The sequence below is a fragment of the Zootoca vivipara genome, chromosome Z2, assembly GCF_965207765.1.
Source record: "Zootoca vivipara chromosome Z2, rZooViv2.hap1.1, whole genome shotgun sequence".
Lineage (NCBI taxonomy): Eukaryota > Metazoa > Chordata > Lepidosauria > Squamata > Lacertidae > Zootoca > Zootoca vivipara.
This window is the reverse complement of record NC_142585.1, coordinates 30349735-30365269: the sequence shown is the minus strand read 5'-3', so window position 1 is coordinate 30365269 and position 15535 is coordinate 30349735. Positions and strand designations below refer to the sequence as shown.

The following is a 15535-nucleotide window of genomic DNA, read 5'->3' as shown; positions in this document are numbered from 1 at the left end:
GTAGGCAAAAATAACAAGTTCAAAGCCTCAGGGGGACAGTTATCCTTAAAAAAAAAACCTAAACCCCTTCAAATCAGAGGGTAATTCCATTGCAGTAAATGCCAATGTTAAGAGCATAAGAACAACAGAAGATGCTGCTGGATCAGGTCAATGGCCCACATAGTCCTGTATCCTGTTCTCACAGCAGCCAATCAGATGCCCCAGAGGGAAACCTGCAGGCAGGATCCAAGCACAAGAGCCCTCTCCCCTCCAGTGGTTTCCAGCAACTGGCATTCAGGGGCATTAGAGACTATGGAGGGAGAGCATGGTCATCATGGCTAGCAGCCATTTTCCTCCACCATGAATTTGGCTAATCTTTTAAAGCCCATCTAGTTCCTTCCTCCTGCAGGAGGGAGTTTAATTCTGCCCTGCCAATGTGAGTGTAGTTTCAATGACACTGAAATGTTTTTGCCCATTTCTACAAAACTCTTTAGGGACGCGGGTGGCGCTGTGGGTTAAACTATAGAGTCTAGAGCTTGCCGATCAGAAGGTCGGCGGTTCGAATCCCCGCCATGGGGTGAGCTCCCATTGCTTGGTCCCTGCTCCTGCCAACCTAGCAGTTTGAAAGCACATCAAAGTGCAAGTAGATAAATAGGTACCGCTCCGGCGGGAAGGTAAACAGCTTTTCCATGTGCTGCTCTGGTTCGCCAGAAGCGGTTTTGTCATGCTCATAGCTGCCAAGTCTCCCGTTTTCCCCAGGAAAACCTCTTTTTTACTTACCTTTTCCCGGTGGTCCCCTGTATCACTTCGTCTCCCGTTTTTCTCCGTTATTTTCTCCTGCCGGCGGCCATTTTTTTTCTTTCCGATTTGCCCTTCTATGGGCACCAAAAATGGCCGCCGCCAGCTTCAAAAGCCGCATGTACGCATGTCCGGAAGTGCATAGACGTCACTTCCGGTGTTGGCGGCGGCCATTTTGGTGCCCATAGATGGGCGGAACGACACCGGAAGTTGCATCAGAGCACTTCCTGACATGCGCACAAGCGATTTTCGAAGCCGGCGGCGGCCATTTTGTGTGCCCATAGAAGGGCAAATCGACACCGGAAGTTACATCGACGCAACTTCCGGTGTCAAATGGCTGCCGGTCCCGGATTCTGCAGTCCGGAACTTGGAAGGTAAGGTCATGCTGGACACATGACCCGAAAGCTGTACGTCGGCTCCCTTGGCCAATAAAGGGAGATGAGCGCCGCAACCCCAGAGTCGTCCGTGACTGGACCTAATGGTCAGGAGTTCCTTTACCTTTTACAAAATTCTTTAATCTGGTTCCCAATATTGCTCTTCATTTGTATTTACAAATACTTAAGAGTTGGAGACAATGTGCTGTAGTGTTTATTAGAGTGCTGGGCTAGGACTAAGGCACATGTTTCCATTAGGTCATGAAGCTCATTGGGTGAGCCACAGTCACTCAACCTGACCTACCTCACAGGGCTGTTGTGAGGATAAAATTTCATGTAAATTGAAAACAGCCTTTGAACTTGTTTCAGCAGAGGAGTGGTGAGTGACCGTGAGCTTGTTCTTCTCTGTGTGTCAACATCGCAAGTGCTCCCTGCAGGGTTCCAGTTACAAAATTTTAGATACTCGCTCGTAGCACAATGACGACAGAACCCACCGCAGTAGAAAGGCAGCTTGCCAGGGAGGGAGTTGTTTTTTAGTTGCAAAGCTGCCAGTGGATAAAGGGTTAATCATCCCCACTCCCCCTGCTTTAAATCACAGCCCCAGCTTTGCTACATCCTGTTTTTTTCCCTGTGCATTTGAAAGCTGCCCTTAGAAATTAAGGCCAGAGGCAGGATATGCAAAATGCTGAATCAATAATTGAAAGCTGTATGTTAAAGTTAAACACTGGTGGTTGTTGTTTTAAGCGTACTTTCTCTGGCCATTTTTATTTTGGAAGAGAAACAGCTGCAAAGCACCCCGCCCCCAACACACGTTTCCCCCCAGGGTGTGATACCAATTTCCCTTCTGGAAATCTTGGCTGCAGTTGCTCGCTTGCTCTCTCTCCCCCTCCCCCTCCCATGTCCAGTTTACTAACAGCAAATTCAAGAGCAAATTGTGGTGAGGAGGGGGAGTTGTGACAGACAAGTAGATTGGGCTGCTTTTCCTTTGAAACAAGAATGACCAGCTTAAACATGCTTTCTTTTTCTTTCTTTAAGGAGTGTTTAAAAGGGAGTACTTTTCAAACTCTGGGTTCTGATTATGTTTCTGGTGGGTTTCACAATGAAGGGCTTGAAAAAATTAATTATTTTCTGTCTCTGGGCTGATGGCACATTGTTTGGTTGAAGAGACCGGTTCCCTGCCTCCCTATATGTCATGCTTGAATTCCATCCAGGCAGTGGCGTAGCGTGGGTTTCCAGCACCTACTGCAAGGCAAGTATTGCGCTGTTAGCATGGGTGACAAGAGGCTGCACCGTGGAACAAACAGAGACATTTGTAAGATTATATTTATTTTACAAGTGGAGTCCTGAGAGGTCGAGCACCTTTCCAGGTTGGCCCAACTTCAAAATGTGGTGTTTGGTAGGGAGCACTCCTCATCTCTGCAGAGATTCCCTTCCCTTCCCTTCCCTTTCCTTGATTTGTTAAAAAGAGCAACAAAATGTTCAAGCATAGCAAAATGAAAGAAAACAGAGAATCAGAAATTTAAACCATAAAGCATCATGGGCGTTGGAAGTACAAAGGCACAGCACAGCTCAAAAGGGATACCTGTAAAGTACAAACAAAAGTATTATGCACCTGTGACTTCCATCATTGTTGAGAATAAAGGTTCTACATAGTCTTAAACGAGCCAGACATTTGCATAAACCGATGGCATAGACTTTATGCATTACATTAGCTGTGCTTCCTGCACAGCAGGGGGTTGGACTAGAACTAGCTGACCCTTGGGATTCCCTTCCAACCCCACAATTCTATGATTCTGTATACCTGTAGCACTGAGTGACCATGTGCCTCAGTAGTTGTATAAGAAATAAAATCATGCCTTTTACACACACACACACACACAGACACACACTGTCACTTGAGCTTTGCTTTTTAGGTACTTCTTTAGGTTTTTTTCCTAAAAATATCTATATCTCTATGATGAGATATTAAGATATCTCACAGTACTTTATGACAATAAATAAACATAAAAGTTGGTTTGAGCAAGTAATCCCAATCCTGACCCAACTGCTCTGGTTGCCATTTAGTGCTTATAAAGCCTTAAAGTGGCTCAAGACTGCAACACCTCAAGGACTGCCTCTCCCCATTTATACCAAACCCAGACCCTGCGATCATCTGAGGTCCTTCTTCGTGTGCCTCCTCTGTGAGAGATCTGCAGGGCAGCAACCAAAGAATGGGGCCTTTTCAATGGTGGCTCCCTGTTTGCAGAATGGTTTCCCCAGGGAGGCTTGCCTGGCGCCTTCACTACATATTTTTAGGCACCCAGAGGTTAAACTGACCCCTTATAAAAGCGTGCGCATGACTCACCTACACACTGCATCCAAACACACTTAACACATCGCAACACACAGTTTGGAAAACTCTGATCCAAATAAGTCATTCTCTTCTAGGAGTACCTGCAGTTGCTGCATAACCACCGACTCCACCTCTTATGCCAACAAAAGGGTGTTGGCGACTAGTCTCTTCAGTGGTTGACTTGAGTTTACAGAAGCCTCCTGTTGTTTATTGATTCAGTTAATTAAGTTAGGCTACAATCACAGCTATGCTTTGGGAGTAAGCCCTGGTTGAACACAGTGGAGCTTACTTCTGAATAGACATACACGCACACGAATATGTCCCCACAACACCATTTGGGGATGTCCTTCCTCAGTGCAGTGATGCACTACAGGGTGACATCATGGGAGCAAGAGAGTGTGATTCACTCTCTCCAAAGCCAGGCTGCAGAGGAAACCTTTGGCTACATTTTCCACAACCACTTACTTTGGGTTAAGGTAAAGGGACCCCTGACCATTAGGTCCAGTCGTGACCGACTCTGGGGTTGTGGCGCTCATCTTGCGTTATTGGAGCCGGCGTACAGCTTCCAGGTCATGTGGCCAGCATGACAAAGCCGCTTCTGGCGAACCAGACACACGGAAACTGTTTACCTTCCCGCTTATCTACTTGCACTTTGACGTGCTTTCAAATTGCTAGGTTGGCAGGAGCTGGGACTGAGCAACGGGAGTTCACCCTGTCGCGGGGATTCGAACCGCCAACCTTCTAGATCAGCAAGCCCTAGGCTCTGTGGTTTAACCCACAGCACCACCTGTGTCTATTAACACCGTGTGCATGCACACAAAAGCTCATACCAAAATAAAAACTTCGTTGGTCTTTAAGGTGCTACTGAAGGAATTTTTTAATTTTGTTTCGACTCAGACCAACACGGCTACCTACCTGTAACTCATTTTTTGTGTGTGTGTGTGCAGTGAGATTGCCGTTTATGGCAGTCTAATCATCCCATGCTACTCTGTAATTCATATCAAGCGATCCAATTTGTGCATTCACGAGTACTAAAGCGGGGATGGAATTCTATTCCACTAATTAAACATCTGTGGAAAGCAGATTTCACCTTCCCGGGATCCATATATATATGATGGCCGTGGTATCATGAAACAGACACACAGACTTTCACCACATGAAACATACTGTGCATTCATGAGTACTAAAGCGGGATAATTAAACATCTGTGGAAAGCAGATTTCACCTTCCCAGGATCCATATATTTCAGGGCGGTGGCATCATGAAACAGACCCACAGACTTTCACCACATGAAACATATTGTGCATTCACAAGTACTAAAGTGGGGTTGGAGTTCTATTCTACTGATTCAACATCTGTGGGAATCAGATATGGATGTAAATACTAGATATGAAATCTATTTCATCTTCCCAGCGTCCTTCGGGGCACACAGACGTTCACCACATGAAACATACTCTATTTCTATGTGAACATAAATTTGGCTTGCTTGGTGAAAAAATTCTCCAGGATCTCAGTGCCAGTTTACTTCCAACCAGAGGTTTGCTAACTAGTTGGGGTTAGCAAACACTCTTTACCTCATCATTGTGAACATGCCTGTGGCGTTAAGAATATATTGCATAATACAAAATTCCTAGCCATCTAAGCACACAGAGTTAATGAAATGAATGCAAGAGCATGCCCACACATGTACAAACTTCCCTTGTAGAAAGGCTGCAGCCTTTAAGATAAGGCAAGTAAGAGGTGACGCGGTAGAAGTTTATAATCTTATGGATGGCACGGAGAAAGTGGATAGAAAGAAGTCTCTTTCTCTCATTCATAACACTAGAAAACATGGGCATCTCATGGAGCTGAATGTTGGAAAATTCAGGACAGGTAAAAGGAAGGACTTATTCATGCAGCAAAGAGTTAATCTATGGAACCAACTCCTACAGGAGGCAGTGATGGACAACAACTTGTATGGCTTTAAAACAGGATCAGAGAAATTCATGGATGTTGACGGCTACTATCCATGATACCTATGCACTTCTTCCATGGTTAGAGAAAGCAATGCTTCTAGATATCAGGTGCTGGTGACCGCAGGACAGGAAAGGGCTCTTTTGCTGGAATCCTGCTTGGGGGTTTCCCACAGGCACGTGTCAGTTCACTGTGAGAGCAGGATGCTGAACTAGGTCGGCCATTGGCCTGATCCAGCAGGCTCTTCTTAAGTTCTCTGTTCTTTCCCATCTCTGTTTTGCTCATGCATAGTGGTGAGGAGCTATAGTTTAGGAGTGGAGAAGAAGGTAGCAGGTTCAAGCTTTACATCTGCAGTTGAAAGGTTCAGGTGGCAACATATAGGGGGGAAATGTGTATTGGGTTTTGAAGGTCCCCATGCACTGTAATTGTAAGGAATTAGGTTAGTTGAGATTGGATTTCTAGCACTGACTGTGAATTAAGAGTTTGTGGGAAAGACGAAAGTCCCACTACTATCATTTGGAGAACCATTTACCATCATATGCCAACCTGGTGCCCTCCAGATGTTTTGGTCCACATCTCCTGGGGCTGATGGGAGTTCTCGCTCACACATCTGAGAAGTGCCCAGTGGCTCCTAAAGTTTTGGGGGCCACTGCCCTGTTGGTTCCATAAATTCATCCATGGTGCTCTCTACCCTATAAAAAGCATCATTCATAATAGTGGCTTGCAGGATGACACACTAAGGAAGATAATAACAAAAAATCAAAAATCAAAACAGTAACAATGAATTGCACATTTATTCAAAACCAAATTAAAACTTTAATTAGTTTAGCAGATGAACTTGATTCAGTGCTACCGGCTTTTCGTAGTCTGTTATTTTTTCCCATAATTTTTATTGGTTTTTAAACATTTTAACGAATTTAATTTAGTTTCAATACAGTATTCCCTTAACATTTTGGCTTCCCATCCTTACTTCCATGATGCTTCTGTTCAAATCGTTCATCTACTGCCATTAATGCAATATTTTTTCTATAACATATATTGTACATTACATTCCTTTATCATTCTCATTCCTTTGCCGATATTTGAAGTCCTGCTTGTGATTTCCTTTGACTATAATATATTCTCAGATAATCCAAAAAGGGTCTCCCCTCTTCCACAAACAGTTCTTCTTTTTGGTTTCCTATTTTTGCCAGCACTTTCGCCATCTCCACACAGTCCAATAATTTCAAAGTCTGCTCCTCTTTTGTTGGAACGTCTTTCCATTTCTGCACATACAGAATTCTGGCTGCAGTGGTAGCATACGGTACATAAACAATTTAACCAACTTTTGTGGGATCTCTGTCCTATTATTCCCAAAAGAAATGTTTCAGGCCTTTTGGGGATAACTATTTTAAACTATTTTTTTATATTCTTCAATTCAAAAGCCTGTCACTTTTTTGCAAGTCCATCACATATGAAAAATGACCCTTCAGACTGTTTGCATTTCCACCATTTACTTGATACAGTCATGTATATCTTGGTCAGTTTATCAGGTGTTAAATATCACCTGTATATTTCCTATCTTGTGCACCTCAAGGCTTTTTAATCTATCTAACAAGTAAAACCTTATGGGAACTAGTTTTTTGCAGCCTGATAAATTGAGATTGTCAGGGAAGGGAGACTTTGGTGTCCTTTGACTGCAGAACAACAATATGCACCCAAGTAGTGCAGCTCCTTCTGTGTTAATAAAGACAGTGTTTGAGAACAGCCTTTTTATAGACTGTGTAAAGAGGAGGAAACGGCTGTCAGAGCTAAGGTTGCACCCACAAGGTGAACGTTCAAAGAGCAATAGAGTAAAACACCATCATTAACCGTCAGGGGCTTGTCATAGGCAATAATTGTCTGGGAGTGGTGCAGACTCAACAAGTCCTGTGTCTGGGCTAAGAAGCCTTTCTGAGAAACACACTGCCACTCTGGCTTTTTGTGGGGCAGGCAGGTGTCTCTCTTTGCAGCTGGTATGCTCAGTGACAAAACCCCAGTTTTCCCCAGTTCCAAAACCACACTCCAGTTCCACTGCAGGAAGGACTATTGATGTTTTATTATTAAGAGAATTTATATCCCACCTTTTATCTCCCATGAGCTCCAGGTGGCCTTCTCCCCATCCTCATGTAAACCCCACAACAACCTTGTGAGGTAGTTTAGGCTGAGAGGCCCCTGTGGTCACACCCAGGGAACTTCATAGCTAAGTGGGGGATATAAACCCCTGTCTCTCCCAGGTCCTAGTCCTCATTTAAGCCCCACAACAACCCTGTGAGGCGGTTGGCGTCACTAGATCAAGTTCATCAGTTTTGTTAAACTAATTAAAAAGTTTCAATTGGGTTTGGAATAGATGTGCAATTTTTGGTTGCTGTGTTGAATCAGGTGGCTCTTCTGGATTGTGTTTTTTATAGGGTTGGGGGCACTAGGGGTGCCTGAAATATATTACTTTAAAGGAGGGGTCAGCAATTTTTTACAGCAGGGGGCCAGTCCACTGTCCCTCAGACCTTGTGGGGGGCCGCTATATTTTGAAAATAAAATATGAACGAATTCCTATGCCCCACAAATAACCCAGAGATGCATTTTAAATGAAAACACACATTCTACTCATGTCAAAACATGCAGATTCCCGGACTGTCCGCGGGCCGGATTGAGAACGCGATTCGGCCAGATCTGGCCCCCGGGCCTTAGTTTGCCTATCCATGCTTTAAAGTTGCAGTATACAGTGGTACCTCTACTTACGAATTTAATGCATTCCAAACATTCATAAGTAGAGTTATTCGTAAGTAGAGGTAGCACTGTATTGTAATGGCTCCTCTTATTTTCCCCCCCTCTGGCATTTCCCCCCTACCTCTTAACAGCTGTTCAACAAACAAGCCCATTAGGTAACAGCAGGGGAGCTTGGTGGGCTGATGGGCACCTCCATAGGTGTTCCACTGTACCATCTCACTATAAGGCAGTGGATTGTGGTATGGAGGGAACCACATTTCTCTGGGTCAGGTGGATTTGTTGGGGAATCTCTTTTAGCTTGAGGGCCATATTCTCTTCTAGGAAACCTGGCAGGGGCCGCATGCCAGTGGTGGGTGGGCCAGAGGCAAAAGGAAGCAAATGCATTATTATTATTATTATTATTATTATTATTATTATTATTATTATAATAAAATTTTATTTATAAAAGAAATAGAGTGAGAAAAAATGAGTGTGAATGAAAAAAATACAAATAATACAAAAACATTAATATACAGATGTGTATATTCTTCTTCTTCTAACTCACATTTAATTGTCAGTAACCAAATATATTCTGTGTAAACTCATTCCAAATATCATTGTTTTTAACCAAATAAAGTCTGTGTCTATACGCTGTCTACTAGGGCCAGGGCTTTTTCAGTATTGGCCCCAACTTGGTGGAACGCTCTTTCACAGGAGACCAGGGCCCTGCGGGATTTGTCATCTTTCCACAGGGCCTGCAAGACAGAGCTGTTCCGCCTGGCCTTTGGGTTGGACTTAGTCTGACCCCTGCGTTTTTCCTCCCTCATGGCTTTAATTTGACTACTCAAAATGAGGCTGCATTTAAAATTTTAATACTATATTTTAATCTGTATTTTAATTAATTGCTTTTTTATGTTTTATTGTAATTTTATTGGTGTGAGCCGCCCTGAGCCCGGTTCTGACTGGGGAGGGCGGGGTATAAATAAAATATTATTATTGTTGTTATTATTATTATTATTATTATTTCCAGTGTTGGCATGTTGCCAAGTGATTGATTAAGAGGAATTGTATCTCTGTTCTTCCAATTCACCAATATCAGTCTCTTGGCCACCATCAGGGCACATACTGTCCATTTTTGCTGTCCTGTTGTTAATTTACATATGATGGGTATATAGTTAAAGAGCATATTCACCTCTGAAAATCTTAATTTGTTTCCCCCCCTGTGGTGTCTTGTTTATATAGTCCAGCATTTACATCTCCAATAAAGAGCCACATTAGATAGCCCTTTCTTATACAAACATAAGGGAGTCCAATAAATTCTAAATAATAGTTTCTGTTGATTTAGTCTTAGTCTAAGATCCATCAATGCATCTGATATCGAAGCCAATACATTTCCCCACTGTCTAGGTAATAGTGAACATTCCAATTATTTATTCCAATCATTTCTTAAACTTTGCACATCAAACTTATTTGTTGATGATAAATATTTATAAAATGCTTTAGTTTCAAATGCAAATTTGGCCTTTGTGTGCCAGACAGCAGAGTCAGACCAGAGTCTTGATGGTGCAATCCCTCAGAATTCTCTGATTGGCTACCAAGACAGACAGCCGGGGGGGGCAGGGGGGGAACCAGCACTTGAGGGGGGGAGAAAAGGAACCATTTCTGAGGGAGTTTTTTGATAGGGATAGAGAAAGGGCTTGATTTGAGATGGGAGATAAGCATTAGGATTAGGATAGGGTGCTCACTGGAAGGACAGATCGTGAAGCTGAGGCTCCAATACTTTGGCCACCTCATGAGAAGAGAAGAATCCTTGGAAAAGACCCTGATGTTGGGAAAGATTGAGGGCACTAGGAGAAGGGGACGACAGAGGACGAGATGGTTGGTCAGTGTTCTCGAAGCTATGAACCTGAGTTTGACCAAACTGCGGGAGGCAGTGCAAGACAGGAGTGCCTGGCGTGCTCTGGTCCATGGGGTCACGAAGAGTCGGACACGACTAAATGACTAAACAACAACAGGGTTTGTCTGAGGGAGAACTGGTTCTGATTTGAGCTGAACAACCACACTGAGGAGACTATCTGTAGCAAGAGGAAAGAGCCTCGCAGCTTAGATAGGAAGACTGGGTTGAGTTTCTGGGGAATATAGACAGGAGTTAACTGGAGGGCTGAGTCTGAGTCAGAAGCTGTGGGAATCAGACTACCTGGGTCTCATTCCAGTCAGGAGGGGAGATTTCTTCTAGGTAAAGAAAACTCCCAAAGTAGTAACAAGGGGTGAGGTGATCCCCTGGGTCTGCTATACTAATTAGAATACCTCAGGTGTGGAATTGTTTTTTTAAAAAAGTGTGAAGAAAAGTGCCCCTTTGCTTGTGAACCAAATGAATAAACGGTGTTAAAAGCGTTGACCTGAAGCATCTGCCGAAACTAAGCATAAGGACCTAGAAAGGAGTAAAGGAAACTGAAGTGTAACAACTGATTTTAAGTAAAGGGAGTTTGAGAGAAGCTGTGACTGTCATACTGTGTTTAAGCCTGTGACGTCCCTATATTTAGTTTAAATAATAAGTTAATAAGTTCTACCTAAAAGAACGTGTCTCTTGACCTAAAGTTGTTTCACCAACTTCCGAGTTGGTTTTCTTCCTGGGGGGGGGGGGGAATCAAACTTTCCTTGTTTGATTAACTTCTGCCTGAGACTCCCTGAATGGCAGCTTTCCCTCACACAAGACCCCCTCCCCCATAGCCTGTGGTAAATTGCAGTCATTTATTTAATTGGTGTACAGCGAGGTGGGTCCACTTTAGTGTGGTGGATCCACTTTATTTAATTCAGGACAGTTAGCAGGGTGAGTCCAATACAAAGGATGCATTCAAATCAGGCAGAAACACTTAATGAGGGCGTGAAGTAAGATCAGCTATGAGTGTGGTGATCTGGCTGTTGATTCCCTCACTATTGATTAGCTGGGACTCCTGCATTTCATAGGGTTGGACTAGGTGACATGTGGTCTCTACAATTCTCTGATTCTACAATTCTAGGTAGGTTAGGCTGAGAGGTGGTGACTGGCACTCAAGATCACACCCAGTGAGGGATTTGAAACTTGCTCTCTCCAAGGTCCTGCTCTCACACTCTAACCACTATACCACACTGTGACTTCTCGCAAAGCATGGATGGTAGATCTGTCATGAACACTCTTGATAATGAGCCATGTTCAAAGGCCCAGGGCTGTATGTTGTTTAAAAGCACAATAAGAGACTGGCAGCTGGATCGGGCCAGCTCTGGTCAAAAAAATGTTTTGAGGAAATGCAAAATGGTCCTGAACCTTGGAAAGTGTTTTGGAAACTAAGGAGGGTGTTTTCATGCTTTTCTGCCCAATTTGCTGCATGTCTGAGTTTGTCACTTCCTTGCTTCTGCTATCTTTGAAATGTTTCCATCTGTCTTCTTCCCATTCAGAGGGGTTCAAAATCACTGTTTTTAATTGCCTTCAAGAGGGTTCCACATAGTACAGACTGAGAATCTTCAATGCCAAGCCCTGAACAGCATCACTTTTTCACTGAAAGATCAATATGAAGCAACCAACTTTTGAAGAGCAAATTGCTGTTTAATCCAAGCACAATTTTCAAGGATCAACATAAGCCTAGACAGGAGAGTGCAAAATCATAGAATGTAGAGTGGGAAGGGACACGAAGGGCCATTAATGTTGGAGAGGAGGCTAACAGTTATTCATGCAGACATTTGTTTGTTTGCTTATTTCATAAACTTGTTTGTTTGCTTATTTCATTGTACAAAATCTCAAATCAGTTTATGAAAAAATGAAACAATGAAATTGAGAAAAATTCATAACCATATTGTCAAACATAGAAAAGTTGAAATAATAAAGCAGATTAAGATTATCTAAACTTTCTAAACATGTGGGTAGGCTTGTCTAACCAAGCATTAAGTATGAAGTTACTTCCACTGTGAACCTGAACCTCCCAAATAAATACTTGTACTAAGAACACATTGTGTTATATATTAATGGCATCACACTCCAGTACCTTCTGGAAAGCCACTTGCAGAAACAGGAAACTGGGATGCATGTCCATTGAGATCTGACATATTAATGTGCCTGAGCAAATCTGCATTTCTCATTTCCCAGGATTTCCAGGCCCAAGCAAAGCTTGGGTCCTGGCTCTGCCCAATAGCTTGGGAACAGGCATGTTGAACATCTGGACATGGGTGACCCATTCCAGCAGAAAGTACATTTAACAATCTGCCTTAAAACAACATAGGAAAATGCCCTTAACATTAATATTGAAGACTCCCTGTTGGGTCACATAAACTGCTCAAGTCTGTCTCCACTTACATACATGAAAGGTCTTTGAAAGTTTAACACAGATGGCATTGTACATTAGTTCAGATTTCACACATAAATTCTCAATCTTTCCCACTTCGTTGAAGGAGTTTCTCCCATAATGGCACATTTTTTTCTCCATTTATGGTGGGATTTGCAGAAATATCACAAATACCATACTTAAATATGCAATTCAGGCATCGCCACAACTTGCACTATTAAATATATGGGATGATACTGTAAAATGATTCTCTTTGAAGGAATTGCTAAATTGGTTTCTAGTAGCAGCTAGACTTTCTGTTGCACAAAAATGGAAGAACTGAAAGGATCTGTCTATTGAGTTGTGGCATAAAATTTTACAGAACCTTGCAGCTGCTGAAAGGATGACACACAATATTCTACATGGAGTTAAGTACCAGTGGAATATTGTCTTCTCTTTCAGGTTCACACTAATAAACATTTCTGGAATATTCTTTAATATCCAGTAGTTCTTATGCATTTGCCACATTTGCTGATGTTTTGCCCTTTTCTCCTTTTTGCTTCCAAAGGTTGGAGTCTGCAAGAGACCATGTTCTTCCCATTGACTATTACTTCCCACCACAGAAGACGTGCTTGATCTGTGGGGATGAAGCTTCTGGTTGCCACTATGGAGCACTCACCTGCGGGAGCTGCAAAGTCTTTTTCAAGAGGGCAGCTGAAGGTAATTCATCTTTTTAAAAAAATCTTTATTAGAATTTAAAATTATCCCAAAAAATGCAAACACATACAAAACAAAATCATACATATATACATTGCACCACCAAACCCCATTTCCCCTCCCCCCTCTGACTTCCCTCCACTCCTATCTCAACTTCCGTCATATATCATTATCTCAACATGCATTATATATTCTATTCTGCTCATTATACAACATTTATTTTATCATCCTAAATTCCCTCTTTTTTATCAACATATCTCTTAATCCAAACATGCAAGCGCATTCTCCTGTGAGCAATGTTTTACCATATAATCGTCATAGCATTTCCATTCATTTTTTCAAATTTTGTTTTGATTGATTCCTTATTACTGCCGTTAGCTTTGCCATTAATAAATACTCATTTAATTTACAAAGCCATTCTTCCTTCGACAGGACCTTTTGATCTTTCCATTTTGCTGCTATGACTACCCTGGCTGCCGTGCTGGCATATAGAAATACTTTACTTTTCCCTTTAGGTATTTCTTCACCAATTAACCCTAGCAAATAAGCCTCAGGCTTTTTAGATACTGATTTTTTCAACATTTTCTTAACTTCTTCATGCACCATTAGCCAAAAGATCCTAATTTTCTCGCACAGCCACCACACATGCATTACTGTTCCTGCTTCTTTATTGCACTTCTAGCACAGATCTGTTTTTAATTTATATATTTTAGCAAGCTTTACTGGCCAGTAACGCCGGTAATTCATCTTTTTGTGTGTTTGTGATGTGTGTGACTGAATGCAAATGAGAAGATGGCTGTAGATGTCATTCCCAATGCATAGATGTAGGATGGGGTACCCCTAGCTTGACAACAGGACGTGATAAAAGGGATCTAGGGGTCTTAGGAGACCACAAGAACAACATGAGTCAATGGTGTGATGCAGCAGCAAAAAAAGCTATTGCTATTATATGCTGCATTAACAGATATCAAGGGAAAATAATAGTTTCACTCTATTCTGCCTTGGTCAGACCCCACTGGGAGTCCTGGGTCCATTTCTCAGTGCCACAGTTTAAGAAGTATATTGGCAAGCTAGGACATGTGCAGAGGAGGAGGGTGAAGATCAAGGGCCTGGAAACCAAGCCCTAAGAGGAATGGTCGAGGGAGTTGGGATGTTTATCCTGGAGAAGAAAAGATGGAGAGAGAGGTGACATGATAGCCATCTTCAAATATCTGAAGGGCTGTAATATGGGAGATAGAGCAAGTTTGTTTTCTCCTGCTCTGGAGAGAAGGTCCTGAGCCAATGGATTCAAATTCCATGAAAGGAGATTTAAACTAAACATTAAGAAGAACTTTCTTAGGGTAAAAGCTGTTCAACAGTGAAAAAGACTCCCTCAGAAGGTGATGGACTCTCTTTCATTTGAGATTTTGAAACAGAGTCTGGATGGCCATCTGTCAGGGATTCTTGAGCTGTGGTTAATGATGCATTTCAGGGGTTGCACTAGATTGAGGCCCCTTCCAACTCTAGAACGGTGGTGAGATCCCGTTGCTCTGTCCCAGCTTCTGCTAACCTAGCAGTTTGAAAGCACAGATAAATAGGTACCGCTGCAGCAGGAAGGTAAATGGTGTTTCCATGTGCTCTGGAACTCGTCATAGTGTCCTGTTGTTCCAGAACCGTTTTAGTCATGCTGACCACATGACCCAGAAAGTTGTGTGTGGACAAATGCCAGCTCCCTCAGCCAGTGAGATGAGTGTCATACGCCAAAGTCGCCTTTGACTGGACTTAACCGTCCAGGGGTCCTTTTCCTTTACCTTTTTACCTTGGGTTAAGCAGCCCAGATTACATTTAATTTCCTTATTAAAACTCTTTAGGAGACAGTAATCTTGGTGTTTGCCTGCTCAAAGTGAGGACTTCCCATATTGTCTTTAAAGACAGTTTTCCCTTGATTCCACCCGCCCACCCCAGAAAACGGTGCTGGGTTAGGAAGGATGGTGGCAATTTCATTATCTGCCAGATTTCCACCTCCAAATGGCTCCCCCTCCAAATATGTTTTTTTGGGGGGGCATATCTTGTTAGAAAAAATAAATTATTGAAGGACAAATAGGTTGATAAGGGAAAGGAATTGAACTCTCCTTGTAGTGTGGTATGGTGGTTAGATTATCAGACTAGGACATGGGAGACCAGGGCTTAGATCCCCATATGACTCAATATAAGGCAACTTCGTATGCTATCCTCCTCCCATCCTATTTTGTTCAGTGAACATAAATCGATCACCTCAAAGACCAGGATGTGAAGCTTTATGCTTCCCTGCGCACCCCTCAACTCCAGAGCTGAGCAGGTCTTCCAGAGGGGCTATGATTGGGGTTTGGTGTGAATCCCTGGCA

At 42.7% G+C, this 15535-nt stretch overlaps 1 protein-coding gene across 1 annotated transcript in view; it reads left to right on the top strand.

Annotated features, from left to right (window-relative positions):
• AR (androgen receptor) overlaps nucleotides 1-15535 on the top strand; it is a 218707-nt gene that overhangs the window by 99464 nt on the left and 103708 nt on the right. The window contains exon 2 of the mRNA XM_035113210.3: nucleotides 13024-13175. Within this exon, the coding sequence (XP_034969101.1) occupies nucleotides 13024-13175 (152 nt within the window). The remainder of the gene's footprint in view (nucleotides 1-13023; nucleotides 13176-15535) is intronic.